This window comes from Garra rufa, chromosome 20 (genome assembly GCF_049309525.1).
Source record: "Garra rufa chromosome 20, GarRuf1.0, whole genome shotgun sequence".
Taxonomy (NCBI): domain Eukaryota; kingdom Metazoa; phylum Chordata; class Actinopteri; order Cypriniformes; family Cyprinidae; genus Garra; species Garra rufa.
The window spans coordinates 7,308,681-7,326,322 of NC_133380.1; the positions used below are offsets into that span (position 1 = coordinate 7,308,681).

At 34.6% G+C, this 17,642-nt stretch overlaps 2 protein-coding genes across 2 annotated transcripts; one reads left to right on the forward strand and one right to left on the reverse strand.

The window, feature by feature from the left end:
* The first annotated feature begins 3,675 nt into the window (after positions 1 to 3,675).
* On the forward strand, positions 3,676 to 7,820 carry ap5b1 (adaptor related protein complex 5 subunit beta 1). Its single transcript, XM_073825766.1, has 3 exons — positions 3,676 to 3,776; positions 3,887 to 4,048; positions 5,120 to 7,820. The coding sequence occupies exons 2-3, from the start codon at positions 3,905 to 3,907 to the stop codon at positions 7,763 to 7,765; spliced, it is 2,790 nt and encodes a 929-aa protein (XP_073681867.1). The 5' UTR covers positions 3,676 to 3,776; positions 3,887 to 3,904; the 3' UTR covers positions 7,766 to 7,820.
* Positions 7,821 to 7,967: 147 nt separating this feature from the next.
* c20h1orf50 (chromosome 20 C1orf50 homolog) lies at positions 7,968 to 17,013 on the reverse strand. The gene is made up of 5 exons (XM_073825767.1): positions 16,859 to 17,013; positions 13,559 to 13,674; positions 13,382 to 13,468; positions 9,559 to 9,690; positions 7,968 to 8,421 (listed from the first exon to the last, which is right to left on the reverse strand). The coding sequence occupies exons 1-5, from the start codon at positions 16,905 to 16,907 to the stop codon at positions 8,236 to 8,238; spliced, it is 570 nt and encodes a 189-aa protein (XP_073681868.1). The 5' UTR covers positions 16,908 to 17,013; the 3' UTR covers positions 7,968 to 8,235.
* Positions 17,014 to 17,642: the final 629 nt, after the last annotated feature.

Sequence of the window (17,642 nt, forward strand, 5' to 3'; positions counted from 1 at the left end):
TCTATCACACTTCATTACAGCCAAGTAACGAAATGGTTAATAAACCCCAATTCTATATTTTTTTTTCATTCCAAATAATATTTTTGCAAAAATTGGTGGTCTTTCTTTTGTATTAAAATGTAACTACTTAGCTAATAGATTACCAGTTGCACTGTCCAAATTTCATCAGCAGGTTCTTCTCTCTTGGAAGTTGTGTTATTCCCTCAATTTTTCACCACATAAAACCTTCTTATGGAACAACTCGGATATAATGATTAGGAAAAAATCTATTTTTCTCTCTTCGTGGTTTAACAGGAATATAATTGGAGTTTTTTCAATTTTTGATCAATTCGGTAATTTTTTGACTTATGAGCAATTTATGTCCATTTATAATTTTCCCTTACCATTTAAAGAATATAATGCAGTTTTAAAAGCGATTCCTTCTGGTTTAATTCAACTTATAAAATGCCATTTAAGTTTTAGTAAGAGTGACACTAAAGAACCTAATTTGTCATTATACGGAATTAGTATTTTTAACAAAAAATGTAATAATAAGCATATTCGACAAATTCTACAGAAAAAGAAATATAATGTTCCTAGAGGCAAATTTTACTGGGCATCTCTTATTGAGTTAATAGACTGGAAGGAAGCCTGATTATTACCTCACAAGTACTGCATTTCAAATAAAATAAAAGAAGTTCATTTCAAGATACTTCATAAAATATATCCTGTAAACGATACATTGGCAAAATATATGGATGTTGACAGTTCATGCTCATTTTGTGGGATGGAGGATGAAACATTGATTCATTTATTTTTTCAATGTGTAAAGACTCAAAACTTTTGGAATAGTTTACATTTTTATACAGGTAAACACCTTGATTCTTCCAGTTCCTTTCAGTTAAAGGATATAATTTGTTACTATAAAGGTAAAACTAGTATTTCAGTGAATTACACAGTTAATTATTTGATTTTGATTGGGAAATTTTTTATTCATAAACAAAAATTCTCTAAATCGCAGCCTTCTTTTTCTAATTTCTTAATTGAAATCGATGCTTTCCTCAAATCTCTTAGATTGATTAAAAACAAGAAAAGTGATAGAATTTTGAAATATTATGAAGATTGTTTTGGTAATACAAGTAATGCATAAAGCTCTTCCTCTGTATGTATTTGTTATTATTATTTTCTTATCTGTCTGTAAATCTTTATCTCTGTATGTGAAACTTTACAAGATGTGTTGTTTTGTCCTATTATCATCTTTTCCTGTAAAGGTTTTGTCTGTTTTGTACTTTTTGTATATGTTTACATAATAAAATAAATAAATAAATAAATTAAAAAAAAGTAATTAAATGGTTTAATTCCAAAATGCAAAGACATACACAACTAAGACAATATACGCACATTTTCATCATTTTATTGTGATATGTACAGTAAAACTCACTGTAGGCCTACAGTACATAGTTGTGTTTGAATTATTTGATTTATTGTTGATTTAAATAGCCTAATATTTAATAAAAAAGGAGGGAGAAAAGATCAAATATAAGGTATATTTCATTTACGAGTTCATTAATTTGCTTTAAATATGATACACTGATATGCATGACAAAAGTTTACATAATGTTTTTTTTTTCATTTATTTGAGCCAAAGTACAGCAAAAACAGTCAAATTTAGAAATATTTTTACTATTTATAATAACTGCTTTCTAACTGAATATATTTTAAAATGTAATTTATTTAATCAAAGCTGATTTGCTGCTCAAAAAACATTATTATTATTATCATCATGTTGAAAACAGCTGTGTAGAATTTTTTTCAGTTTAGAAGAACAGCATTTATCTGAAATAGAAATCTTTTGTAACATTATAAATGTCTTTATCATCACTTTTGATCAATTTAAAGCATCCTTGCTAAATAAAAGTATTTATTTCTATATTTTTTCCCCTACAAAATGGCATTTTGATTTCTTTTGAATGGTATAGTTATAATGTTACAAAAGCTTTTTATTTCAGATAAATGCTGATCTTTGGATCTTTATCCATCAAAGAATCCTGAAAAAGCACTCAGCTGTTTTAAATATTGATAATAATAATATATAATGTTTCTTGAACAGCAAATCAGCATATTAGAATGATTTCAGAAGGATCATGTGACTTGAGTAATGATGCTAATAATTAAGGAAAAAAATACATTTTAAAATATATTCAAATTGAAAGCAGTCATTTTAAATAGTAAAAACATTTCACAATTTTACTGATTTTGCTGTACTTTGGATCAAATAAATGCAGGCTTGGTAAGCAGAAGAGACTTCTTTAAAAAGAATAAAAATACTAGGCTATTAAAAAATAATAAGATGTGAATCAATATCTGTATAATATATTTCCCTTTATTATATTACCTAACATTTTTAAAAACATCTTAATTTTAAGTAGGCCTACGTATGGGTTGCTACTGTATTGTTTTGCAATTCTTTGCAATAAGTGTTGATAAGTAGGCTAATGACTGCAATAAAGCACATTAGAAAGATTTCTGAAGGATCATGTGACTTGAGTAATATTGTAAAAAATTCAGCTTTGAAATCACAGGAAAAAAATACATTTTAAAATATATTCAAATAAAAAGCAGTCTTTTTAAATAAAAGATTTCACAATTTTACTGCTTTGACTGTACTTTGGATTAAATTTTTTTTATATAAATTGTTATCTTTATTAAATTACTTAATATATTTAAAAACATCTTAATTTTAAGTAGGCCTATGTATGGGTTGCTACTATATTGTTTTGCAATTCTTTGCAATAAGTGTTATGTAGGCTAATGACTGCAATAAAGCACATTAGAAAGATTTCTGAAGGATCATGTGAGTTGAGTAATGATGTGAATAATCAGCTTTGAAATCACAGGAAAAAATTACATTTTAAAATATATTCAAATAGAAAGCAATTATTTTAAATAGTAAAAACATTTTACAATTGTACTGCTTTTGCTGTACTTTGGATCAAATAAATGCAGGCTTGGTGAGCAGAAGAGACTTCTTTAAAAAGATTAAAAATCGTACTGTTCAAAAACTTTTGACTGGTATAAAATATTAGGCTGTTAAAAATAAGATGTGAATCAATATCTGTGAATATATTTCCCTTTATTATATTACTTAACATATTTAAAAACATATCTTTATTTTAAGTAGGCCTATGTATTGGTTGCTACGGTATTGTTTTACAATTCTTTGCAAAAAAGTGTAGGATAATGACTGCAATAAAGCTTGACGTTTGTCAAGATAAGACGTAGGCTATCTTATCTTATCACCTTATCTTACAAACTTGGAACTTAACATTAACTGTAGAGGGTTTAATTTTATTATTTGTAATTATTTATTTAATTTTCTAATTTAGGTTGCTTTTTGACCTACTTCTCTAAATATTCTCTAAACACCACAAGATGGCAGTAAAGCGCTCGTTCTATGGTTAAAAGCAAAGTCACATAACCGTTTCAAAATAAAAGCACGCTGTTTCTGCTCAGTAACATAAGTGTAAATTATATAAGTCTAAAATTAATAGAAAATTATTTTAGAAATATTAAAATATTCAATATACAATCTGATAAGGAAATAACCTTGGAAAATGATTATGGGATATTTAGATATTTGCGGTTTAGACTTTAATTTTAAAATATACTGATCACTGTCACTACCTGGTTTATCATATGACAGCTTCGGAGCACATGATTTTCCCACTCCCAGACGTCAATAGTTGGATGTTACATAGTAAATTGCTTTATTTATGTTTTTAAATGTGGTCTGATAGGTAAGTCGTTACATTGAAAGCATGCACTATTTTTTTTAATGTTCGGGTGCATTATTAAATCAATGTAGCGTCATTGCCATGCACATAAATGCTTTTGTTTTGATCTTAAGCCCCAGTGTATCTCCAAAATGACTATTGCGGAACCCTGGGATCAGAGAATATCTGCCTTTCTGCTGAGTCCATCTCAGTTTTTGGCCACCACCACATCTGAGAGCTTCTTGGCTGAAGTTCTACACGAACTGCGTAATGATAAGGCCAATGATCATCTCAAGGTAACGAAAGCAGACAAACAAACAGACACATCATATTTGTGGTTTTATATTTTATTTAAAAAAAGTGTGTGTGATAATATTTTAAGTTATTTTATACAGTATTAATAGTCTTCGTTTTAAAGTGATAAAAAACAAAACTAACGTTACAATATAACGTTACACTACAAGTCAAAAGTATTTGAACAGTAAGATTTTTTTAATGCTTTTATAGTCTCTTCTGCCCACCAAGCCTGCATTTATTTGATCCAAAGTACAGCAAAAACAGTAATATTGTGAAATATTTTTACTATTTGAAATAACTGCTTTCTATTTGAATATATTTTAAAATGTAATTTATTCCTGTGTCCAAAGCTAAGATTTCAGCATCATTACTCCAGTCTTCAGTGTCACATGATCCTACAGAAATCATTTTAATATGCTGATTTGCTGTTCAAGAAACATTTATTATTATTATCAATATTTAAAACAGTTGAGTACATTTATTCAGGATTTTTTGATGAATAGAAAGATGCAAAGATCAGCATTTATCTGAAATAAAAAGCTTTTGTGACATTTATACACTATACCATTCAAAAGCTTGCGCTCAGTATATTTTTTCTAGAAATTAATACTTTTTTATTTAGCAAGGATGCAGTTGATCAAAAGTGATGATAAAGACATTTATAATGTTACAAAATATTTCTATTTTAGATAAATGCTGTTTTCCTGAACTTTAGTAATGCTAAAAATTCAGCTTTGAAATCAAAGGAATAAATTACATTTTAAAATATATTCAAATAGAAAACAGTTATTTTAAATGGTAAAAATATTTTAAGATTTTTCTGTTTTGGCTGCACTTTAAATTAAATAAATGCAGGCTTGGTGAGCAAAAGAGACTTCTTTAAAAAAACATTAAAAATCTTACTATTCAAAAACTTATATATAATTTTAGTTAATTATAATAACCCTGCTCCACAATGTTAACAGCTTTTGCCTTTTGACTAGACCTATTAACTGTAAAGCTGTGCATTTTCCCTGTAATCGACATACTTTTCTTCAACCCTGTGATTTTATTTTTTTCCTCATCATAAGATCCTCCTTGTGTCAGTGCTTCTGGAGCATCCGACCATTCTCTGCACGTCATCCTCTGAGGGTGAAGAAACCGCCCTTGAACTGCTGTCAGTCTTTTCTCACACACCACAGAAATCCATCATCCTCAAGTGCAATGTCATGCTGGCCATCACCAACGTGATAATATGCACATCCTGCCTGGCTACCCACACAAAGACAGCTGAAGACTGGCTGGACCTGCTGTTTCAAACAATCCAGGACACCAATGACTACAGATGTGGCCTCTCCCAACAACCATTAAGAGCCACTGCTTGTGATTGCCTACGAGAAATGGAAATCTGTAATCCAGGTTTGCTTTCTCAAAAGCTAGAGGCCTTATATCTTCTAAAACAGCAAGAAACCACAGTTCTGCATCAGTCCTACTGTATGCTTTACACACTCGGGCTGAAGAATGCCATTAAAATCTTGGCGAAGCAAAAGGACATCACTGATTTAGAGTTCAAAAGCATTTTAGGAGGAAATGAGGGGTTTGCGTGGAAATCCAATCAGTTGGGATTGACCGCATTGCCAATAAACATGATGGTCCAAGTCCCATGTCTGCCACCAGGATTGGATTGTAAAGAACTCAAATCAATAATGTCATCCCTCCTGGAGGAGTCCTATTTGCTTACGCCTATTTCTCAGTCTGCTTTACTTAGGGAGCTTGTAGAAGTTGTCGCAATGGTTCCGGGACTCTCTCCAACGTTATTCAAATCGCAGCTTCTGCGACTTTTTGGAACGGCGGAGGCTTCTCTAATGCATGCTACGCTCTTTATGAAGGACACTTTCACAGATAGCCTCTTCACCGCCGAGGACGAGAACTTCCTGCTCAAGCGTCTCGTGGGCACAGCCCAACATCCGCTCCTAAGAATTCCCGAAAAGCTCTTCTACATGGAATGCATCCTCCACTTCCCTGAGAACCGACCCATATCCAGCAGCGGAGAAGAAAGTTTACCCGTGCTGGTTACACCACGTCTGGCAGCGTCTCTCCATCCAACGGTTTTCAATGATAGTGCTACTATGCTCTGCAGGCTGAACCTTCTTTGCCTGGTGCATCTTGAAGCAGACGAGGGCGAAGCAGATAAAGGAATCGACTACCTTTTCGATCACATAATGGCTCTTTTAAAAATCGTGGACAATGAAGGTACCAGAGAAGTGGTGGTGACCTCTTTCAGAGCGTTGTTTATTTTCCTAATGCACTTTAACGGCGTTGAAGAACTCTCCGAGAAGCTGATTGAGAAATTATGCGACATGTATTCCAGACATTCACGACTCGCTCCCAATTTGATTGGCCTCGCGGATCGCATTCAGGAGCATCTGGATGACCCAGTTTGGTCGGTCAGGTTGTTGAGAGGCCTTCAAAAATGCATAATGGAAATGCCTCCATTGCAGTTGACGATTCACAATTTGGGTTGGCACCTCAAAGTCTTGAAAAGAGTAGCTAAGGAAGGGCAGATCACCCAGAAGAACACCATTTACCTTCTTCTCAATGTTCTCATCAACTCCAACTTGTGTGAACGAGGCAACTGGCAAGTTGGAAACGCTGTTCTTGCTGTTTGTCGCAATCTTTTGGAGCACCCGTCCATCGATCAGGTGTTTATCGAGTTGGCTGATCTTTTGCAATACATATCGGTGCATTATGATGACACGGATATTAAGGATCATGCTCGTTTCTACTACACACTGCTCACTAACCTTTCATGGGAAAAGCTGACAGGGGTTCTTGTTAAAGGGCTTGACGGAGGACGTGCCAAAGAACGGTCGCATTCGGCGATTATGGCCGAGAGCGAGGGGATTGCTAGTAACCTGACCGTGCACAAAACCAACCGGCATGTTTTACAACTCATCAAGGTGCATGATAAAGCCTTGCCAGAAAGTTCAGAGTCATTGCAGACAACGAAAGAAGCTGAGAATTGGTTGGAGGTTTATCAAAGTCAGTTTCAGACTCCTGGATTTGCCTCTGAGGTGACCTTGAGGTACAATCTGACTCATGCGAAAGAATCCGATGCTTTATTCGATAAAGTCTTCACAATCTGTCTGCACTTTGAGCTGAAAGACTCAAACTATGCAAAGGTAAATGACATACACGTACCATGTGTGTTCAAAGACAGAAAGCCACCTGAGGTCAAAGTCAAGCTCAAGCCTTTTCAACCCTACCCTACAACTTTATGCATCAGTGCCATATTTACCACTCAAGATGGACGTTCTTGGCACAGCCAACTGCCTGATGTGAGTGTTTCATTCTCTGAGATATTCCTTCCTCTTCCTTTACCACCAAACACATCCTGTGAAAGCAAAGAGCAAGTGTTTGACCACATCTGGGAGGATGTGGCCTCTGGAAATCCCGACAAATCTGCTATTAGTCTGTTCTGTTTCAAAACTGGAGATGAAAGTCTTGCTACTCTGATCGAGACACATTTTCAGGGTTACCTTATTACGGATCAGCCGATTGAAAGATCGTGGAAAGTCTTGTTCTTTCTTCCACCTATGCGCCATGTCCTTTTGAAGATTACGCAGGCTGAAGATGCCGTTCAGGTCAGTGTTGCAACGGACAACTGGGAGCTGTTACCCTTTGTGAACTCCTATCTTCAAAACATTAATTGTGGCACAACTGTAACAGATGGCTAAATGTATGTGTTAATTTACATAGTTGATTTTAAGCAATAAAAAATATTTTTATTAATTTGTTTTTTGATATAACAGCATTCATAATCTCTGACTAACATGTTAAATAAAATCTATGTGAGCATTTATGTTATACTGTTTCATGTTGAACAAGCAGTGCTTTTCTACTGCTTTAGAAAAGGAAAATCAATGTGAGGCAACTGGATATCTGAATGAATGATTTAATGAAAACAAAATTATCTGTAGTTCAGAAATTAAGATAAAATAGCAACATTTAAAAATGAAAAAAGGAAAATCTGACCATCAAGACATTAAATGCATGATTGAATGACAGATTTACAGGTCCAGTGGTAGTGACGATGAAAAGTTTCTAGTTTGCTGAAGATTTTATTTACCCATTATATTAACAAAAATTTGGTATCTTTTAAGTCAAGGTGGCCTCTGTGACGAGTTAAGACAGTCCGAGTGCACTTTCACTGTGAAAGACCTTCAAAGTTGGGCTCTGTGCAGGCTGGTAGAGCAATTTGTCTGTTCAAAAGTTTGTCCATGATGCCAATTTCAGCATCGCGCTTTTCAACCTCCTCTTGTGGTGTCCAAGACATGTCATGTTGGAGTTTGTATCCGCCTAGAAACTTGTGAGGGCAATTAGGACCCCATTCCTGTAAGAGATTGAAATCATATCACAATAAATCAACTGTACTTTATTTTAGCACTATTATTCGTCTTCTAATAGCTTTTTGTACAATACTAGTCAAAAGTTTTTGTATTTTTTAATTTTTAAAGAAGTCTCTTCTGCTCACCAGGGGGGTGTTCCATGAACCAAGTTTACCAAATAAGTCAGGCTTGTTTCAGTTAGTCCGACTTATTTTGAGCCAAATCAAGTGACAATAAGTCAGACTAACTGAAATAAGCCTGACTTATTTGGTAAACTTGGTTTATGGAACACCCCCTGGCCTGCATTTATTTGATGCAAAGTACAGCAAAAATGGTACAATTTTAAAATATTTGTACAGTTTGAAATAACTGCCAACTATTTGAATATATTTTAATTCAAGTTATTCCTGTGATCAAAGCTAAATTTTCAGCATCATTACTCAAGTCTTGAGTGTCACATGATCTTTCAAAAAGCATTCTAATGTGCTGATTTGCTGCTGAAGAAACATTATTATCATCAATATTTAAAACAGTGAAGTGTTTTTTTCAGGATTCTTTGATGGATAGAAAGATCCAAAGATCAGCATTTATCTAAAATATAATCCTTTTGTGACATTATACACTATACCATTCAAAAGCTTGGACTATCTTTTCTAGAAATATATTATTTTATTTAGCAAGGATGCTTTTAATTGATCAAAAGTGATGATAAAGATGTTTGTAATGTTACAAAAGATTTCTGTTTCAGCTGTTTTTCTGAAGGATCATGTGACTGGAGTAATGATGCTAAAAATGTAGCTTTGAAATAACAGGAATAAATTACATATTAAAATATATTCAAATAGAAAGCAGTTATTTTAAATAGTAAAATTATTTAAAAATGTGACTGATTTTGCTGTACTTTGGATCAAATAAACGCAGACTTGGTGAGCAGATGGTACCTCTTAAAAAAAAAAACATTAAAAATCTTAACTTTTGACTGGTAGTGTATTTTTTATTAATGAATGAACAACAAAATCCCTTATTGCCAAGTTTGCAATTATAGTCAGACATAATAAACATTTTGTTTCAATATTACTACTCACTTCTCACTTATGTCAACTGAAAAGACCGAGACCCTTATATAGTGGCAGTCAACTCACCCGTGGAGACACAATCGAGAAGTATCGCTGTCCAGACTCACGCATGTAAAGATAATACATGTTTCCTGGCTTTTTCACAACATTGCAGGCAGCATGGTGAAGCTCTGCATCTTTCTTGGCATCTTCTAAAACCTGAAGTGCAAACACAAAATGATTTACCCATTATTTATTTGTCACATATCAGATTATTGTAACGGGTATTTATACATTAAAGGAATAGTTGATCCAAAAATTTTAATTTGCTTAAAATGTATTCATCCTCAGGGCATCCAAGATTTAGACGAGTTTGTTTCTTTATCAGAACAGATTTGGGTAATTTCAGTATTACATCACTTGTTAGCCAATGGACCCTCTGCAGTGAATGGGTGCTGTCAGAATGAAAGTCCAAACAGCTGATAAAAACATCACAACAATCCACAAGTAATCCATACCACTCCAGTCTATCAAGTAACATCTTGTAAAGTGAAAAGCTGGTGAGCAAGTGATGCAATGCTACATTTCTCCAAATATGTTCCCATGAAGAAAAACTCATCTACAGTGCCTTGCGAAAGTATTCAAACCCTTTTATTTTTGGTTTTGTTATTGTTGCAGCCTGCTTTAAATTACTTTTTTCCACTTCAATCCAAGGGCGAAATTGTCAATCACACATTGGGGGGGACAGCTGTGGGACTTTTTGTGTTTGCGCATGCACACATTTAAAAAAAAAAAAAAGCCAGAGTCCAAATGTTTGTAATTGTATAACACAACAAGGAATTTTATTACATCTGATCGTCAAACCAACGTATACTCACCCTGTAATGATTACAGCATCAGCATACAGGCTATTAAGTCACAAAGCTGAATTTAAAGGGATAGTTCACCCAAAAATGAAAATTCTGTCATCATTTACTCACCCTCAAGTTTTTTAAAACCTGTAAGAATTTCTTTCTTCTGCTGAACACAAAAGAAGATATTTTGAAAAAATGTCTGTAACCAAACAGTTGATGGACCCCATTGACTTCCATAGTAGGTAAGTCTTTTTCCCTTCATAATTCTCATAAGAATGGCCATGATCCACATATTTTATTTCCTCTAAACTTTGCTTTTTTGTTTCAGTAATTAAACATTGTTCTAAGGGGCGGCTTGTTACCACATCTTACCCTATAACGTTACATTCACTCACAATGAATGTGAGTTAACCCTTGTGTGGTGTTCATATTTTTGTTATTCAGCCAGTGTTCGTGGGTCTGGTGGACCCGCTGCATTTTGGGGTTTTTAATTCAACATAATCAACCAATTTTTGTTAAAATATTATGTTAATATTTCCTCTCTAGCTTTGTTAGATCACATTTAAGAATTGTAACCTTGTGCGGGAACGGCAGGGGTAGAAACAAAACTCACTTTTGCACTCACACTCTCTCACACTTACACACAACCTCTCTCTCACATGCATGCACACACACACACACACACACACACACACACACACACACGTGGTTCATACAGGGAATCTCCATAGGCGTAATGGTTTTACAAATGTACAAACTGTATAATCAATGCCCCTACACTAACCCTACCCCTAAACCTACCAATCAAAGAAAACTTTTGGCCTTTTTTGAAGTTCAAAAAACACCATTTAGTATGTTTTTTAGCCGTTTGGTTTATGAGGACACAGATGTCCTCATAAACCATGTTTACGTTGTAATACACAAGTCATTATACACATTTGTGTCCTCATAAACCATATACTATACAAGAACACACACACACACACACACACACACACACACATAACAGCAAGGCCTGACAGGAGGAGGACAGAGTAAAGGTCCTACAGACCCGAACACCATACAAGGGTTAAGAGCTATTAATTTCATGCTGTCCGGTACCTTAGAACATTAAATTAATTACTTCTCACTTCTCTGTTAAAAATGCCTAAAATCTCCAGAAACGTACTTTCTTTTTCTTTCCAAAGAAATTACAGATGTCAGCTGCTGCAGTCTTTCTCTTGTTCATTTTTGGCCAATACTGTGAAATATAACAGCAACGCAATTCCAAGGGATGAAAATGGTGAAGTAAGAAAGAACAAATGGCAGGACTCTAAAATAACTTGCTAGATAAACTCAATTCAGAGAACAGGACCGTGGCTCAAAACGCTAACGTTAGCTGTAAAAACTGGGTTTGGTACAGTAGATTTGACAAGCCTGTCACTGACCGCTATCCCAGTTTGCTTTAAAGCCAGGCTACATGCTAGCGTGTATACAGTAACGTTAGCTAGCTGTCGGCTAGCTTGTCAATAGACCCATTCATACAAGCTGTATAATATTACAGTCGAAATTTACAAATTCTACAATTCGAAATTCTAGTGAAATTCACCTGGTCGTTATCTAAGGGATTATGTCAGCCAAAAACACCATTCATAGATATGTGCCAAATGTCTGTCAGATTTCGCGCTCTTCTTCTGTTTGTTTTTTCCTAATGGTGCGTTCACACCGCACAATTTGTCTGCGTCAGGCAACGCACCTAACGCATCTAGTTTGACGCATGTACGTTGAAGCTGGCAACGCTTGCTTTTTGGTGCGTTTACACCGCACTAGTCAGGCAACGCTCCCAACGCATCTAGTTTTTTGCACACTTCCCCTGAATAAACCATGGCAAACTATTGGGACTGGACATTTTGGAATCCTCTCATGACTCATAACTCACTGACGGTGGCGGTGCACGAGCTACTAAAGGTATAGGGGAAAACATGACATGGATCAGGTTTTGTTAATGTATAGTGTAAGGCCAGTCGAATGGATTTGGGAAATGGACCGGCCGGGATTTTATATTTTCGGAGCTGGAAAGAAAGACGTATTTGCAATCACATCGATATTGCCCGCATAATCATACAGTATGATCAAATATTGGGGGGGACAAATTGTCCTTCTTTGAATATTGGGGGGGACGTGTCCCCCTGTCCCCCCATAGAATTACGCCTATGCTTCAATCGACACTTCACACACCATAATGACAAAGCACAAAACAGGTTTGTAACAACTTTGCAAATTTATTAGAAATAAAAAACTGAAAAGATCCCGCTGCATAAGTATTCATACCCTTTTCTGGGACACTAGAAATTTAGCTCAGGAGCATTCATATTGCTTCTAGATGTTACTACACTTCGAGTGGAGTTAAACCGTGGCACCTTCATTTGAATGAGTATGATTTAGAAAGGCACACACCTCTCAGAAAAGGTCTAACAGCTGAAAATGCATATCAGAGCAAAAACCAAGTCCTGAGGTCAAGATAACTGCCTGTAGAGCTCAGTGACAGACTTGCGTTAAGGCAATGATCTAGGGAAGAGTTCAGAAAAAAATCTGCTGCACATGTAGCCTTCATTATCCATAATGGAAGACGACTGGCACAACTAGGACTCTAGAAAATGGAAAGGTGAGGCAAAGAATGGCAGATAATTGCCAAATGCAGATGTGCAAAGCTTGTCACATCATACCCAAAAAGAGGCTGTAAAGGTGCTTCAACTATGTACTGAGTTAAGGGTATGAATACTTATGCAATGTACTTATTTCAGTGTTTTATTTTTAATAGATTTGTAAAATTTGCAAAGCTTTTTTTGCTTTGTCATTATAATGGTGTATGGAGTGTAAACTGATGTGGGGAAAAACTCATTTAAAGGAGTTTAACATAAGGCTGCAACATAACAAAAAATAAAGGGGTATGAATACTTTCGCAAGGCACTGTTAATACTGCATGGGGAAAATAATCACTTTTGGTAAACTTCCATGGGACATTCGTGAAATTGCTGTAAAATAAAATGCCCACTTGATTGACAGTTGAATCTCACCTTTCTCGCTTGCTCCTGAAGGTATCTTATCTGGTCAGCAATCACAGTAAGTTTGTTGCAAGCATTGGCTCTGATAAATTCATCTCCCTAAAATTCCCAAAACAAATAAATCAATCCATGAATGATTAAAATACAAAACTCGTATCATAAAAGCGACAGAGCTAAAACATCGCTTACCTTCTGTACTTGCTGCGCCAGAGCAACTATATCCATGGGATCCCCAACTCGGTTAGTCTGGTAAGGATTCACCAGAACCAATCCACTCGGGTTACTGCTGGTCTCCACCAACGTTACTAAAGTATTAAAAGTGTTGACATGTAAAATCCTGTTGCACAGCATAGACATGATGCATGCATGCATAATTATTAGGCAAGTAGATATTCTGAGCATATTTTTTTTCTGAGTATCATGCTCAACTTATCTGTCTTTAAAGTAGGGCTGGGCGATTTGGCCTAAAATCAAAATCTCGATTAATTGAACATTTTAACTCGATTACGATTAATGAACGATTATTTTATTTATTAATAAAATTATATTTAATTATATTTATATAATATTTATTTTTTTGCCCTCATAGTTCACTCACTGACAAGTAGGGATGCACCGAAATGAAAATTCTTGGCCGAAACCGAAAAAGAGGAAACCAAGGCCAAAAACCGAAACACCGAAAGAATTATGCCAATTATTAGTACCATTCCATTTATGGCTATGACTGTGTACTAATCTTACTAGAATCAAGGCATTGCAATTGCATACATTAATATTAAAGTTTCAAAGAATAAATCAATTATATTAATTTAAACAATTATTATCAATCAAGTATTTTATTACTTGACATATACATATATTTTACTGCCTTTGTTTAAATTGTTTAATCGTTTAAATTTTTATAACATCTGGATCCATCACATCATAGACTGTAAAAAAATTCACATTTACAAGTCTACGTGTTTCTCTTCCAGCAGGAGGCGCTGTCAGACTGGTATACAAAGCAGCGCAACAAATGACTTTAAACCGTGCAGCGCTCAGATTTATTCAATGGATAGCCTTTTGAAGTTTCATCATTTCTTGTCTTTCAGTCCCCACATTTAACACCTAAAAAAATCATAATTAATACTTTCTTAACCCCTAATAACACTGCAGTTTTAAATTAAAATTAAGAGCTTTATTTCAAGAACCGATTTTCTGAAACAAACCTTGCACAATATACGTTTCTTTTTATACGTTTCCCACCATATTCAGGGCACAAGGAAAATATTAGGGGACTAAATTAATATCAGCATATGAAGTATAATCGTCTCTCGTTGTCTCTGAGAGAATGCACGTCAGATGCTGAAAATCAGTTTTCACTTTCATTTTAACATTGCGCAGTTTTCACGTTGCTTGTGTGATCTCCATTGGCTCACCTCCATGGTTTAAAACATAAATATTAATAAAAATACAGTATGAAAAGACATATCTTTAAAATATTGTGACGTAACACTAACGTAAAGCTAATGTTTTTCACTCACTGAAAGCTACATCTGTCTCGATCTCTGCTCTTATCACTGCACGCACGACTGCAGACACAACCCCTCTAGAAATTTCGGCAAAACAAGTTTTGCAAATCGCTATCCGTGGGTCTTTCTCAGATATACTGAAAAACGTCCACACCGCAGACGTGTTGCTTCAGACAAGCACGTGCAGGCTGCGGTTTCTGTTTGTGTCAACATACTGTTTCGGTGATAAAAGTCTTTCGGCCGAAAACCGAAAATGCACTTTCAAAGTAGAAAATAAGCACTGTCTTCTAAACGAAATTACTCTTGTATATCCTGTAAATTTTTTAAGCTCTCCATGGACATGTCGGTGGAATAACGTAATGTAACGGAGCGGGGTCACGTGACTCCACACGCGGTACTGTTTTTAAAGGGAAAGTAATCGAAATAATCGACCTGGAAAAATTTGATCGATTATAGGTTCTGAATGTCGATTTCGATTATTTTTCGATTAATCGCCCAGCCCTACTTTAAAGCCTATAAAAAAAAAAATCATGTCTCTCACTACACTTCAGCATGTTATTCTTATTGAGGGTCCTTTTTTTGTTTTGTTTTTTAAGTTTTTACCCAAGCAAAGTCTCTGATACCCTTGTACTTCTGTAAAATGGTGGTACTGGAGACTAAAGGGTTTCTGATGGTTTTACCTAATTCTTCACCTTAATACTTACTTTTTCTGACCGTGCTGACCCAATGAGCATTCTACAGTCCAATGGTCACCCCTGAACTTTGCAATTTCTTTATTGCATTAGTTTTTAATATTTCCCATAGACATTTTTTGACTTTTCGGTCTGTTAAATCTCTTTTTTGGCTCATTTTATCTGTAAAAGAAACCTGCCTAATAATTATTATGCACACCTGAATACGTGACACTGGACCACAAAACCAGTCATAAGTAGCACAGGTATATTTGGTTATTTTTAGCAATAACCAAAAATACATTGTATGGGTCAAAATAATTGTTTTTTATTTTATTACAAAAATCATAAGGATATTAAACAGGGTCAAATTTCCTTTGGCAAATATATCAAAACTTAATTTTTGATTAGTAACATGCATTGCTAAAACTTCATTTGGACAACTTCAAAGGCGATTCTCTCAATATTTTGATTTTTTTATGCACACTCAGATTCCAGATTTCCAAATAGTTGCATCTCGGCCAAATATTGTCCTATCCTAACAAACCATACAGCAATAGAAAGTTTATTTATTGATCTTTCATATGATGTATACATCTCAGTTTTGTAAAATTTAACCTTATGACTGGTTTTGTGGTCCAGGGTCACAAATGTGTTTGGAAAAAATATGATCAGAATAGCAACTTGCCTAATAATTACGCACACACTGTATTGCCCCTATATAGACTTTGAAATACATGTTAAATGTTTTCCAAAATGGCTTAATTATAATAGAGAAGAACAAAGTCAGTGGTTATGTTGTTTCTAGATCACTTGGGACGATCACATCCTGAGCAAATGGTAAAATAGGAATGGGTGAGGGACAATGGGTGTCTGAACTTCATTAACATAAAGACCACAGCTGTTACAGGAGCTCTTTTTAATTTACATTAAGGGAAGCAAACTGTAGCTGTATAAAAGGTTTGCGTTTAGGATATTCGGGGTTCATTCTAAATCTGAGCTCCCACAGGAATTCATCAAGAACCTACGGCTACTATTCTATAAGGGTTGTTATGTAACAGGTTTGATAAGCTCTTGAGAGAGAAAGTAAAGTTGCAGAGCAAATATTAAGGATATTAAAATAATAAAAAAGTAAAGTTTTGAATATTAGTGGTTATAAACAACTTTGGTGCGATGGAATGATTCATTCGACCGATTCAATATTTCACTAGGTGATAAAACAGACAACAACCTGAAACAACAACAAAAACTATAAAATGACTTGCTTATATAATTCCTAAGTTTGCCACTGAAAGAATTTGTCTTACCCGTGGTGGTCTTACTGGGTTGTTGTGGTAAACTGACAGTTTTATCCATTCTGTAATTAAATATACTGTAGAGCTCAGCAAATTTACACGAGACTTCTCGCCGGAGTCTGACAACATGAAGGAGGCGTTTCTGGGGTCCTGCTTTGTTTCCTCCCTCGAGTAGTAGCCGTGATAGTTGCCTGTGTAAAACATTTAACTTTTACTCATCTAATAATTTCTACATATATTTAATGAGGGGTTAAACGATAACACGTGTTTCTAGGATAACACTTGTGAATAACACAATGCATATTTATAGTCATTCTATCGATGATTTCAATACAAAGTGGCCATGCATGTTAAGCGGCAGCCTTTCGGGTTAATTATTATGTGTTGTTATGTAGATTACAGATCATTTTGTAACGTGACTTGTCTTGTGGTTATGAAAGTTGTAAATTTAAAATTACGAAACAAAAAAATGCAAGTCTATACAAGTTTATCAATGGTTTTGTACGTTTTTCTTATATTATCTGATGTGATTAAGATGTTTCTGTTTTTGTTTCCTTTTTAAAACAAAAAAAATCAAACATATAAACAATTTCAGCCTTAGCTTGTAAGTTTTTGTTCATAACGCTGAGAAAAAAACAATACATTGTTAAGAAATTGCCATATTTAGTAGGCTATAACCGAACTTTAACGGAAACTTTAAACAACTTTATAAAACAAAAAAGTACCATTTTTAAGAGTTTTAAGTTAAATACATTTATTTAGTTAGTAAAACCGAACATTGCTGGGCATCGATTAA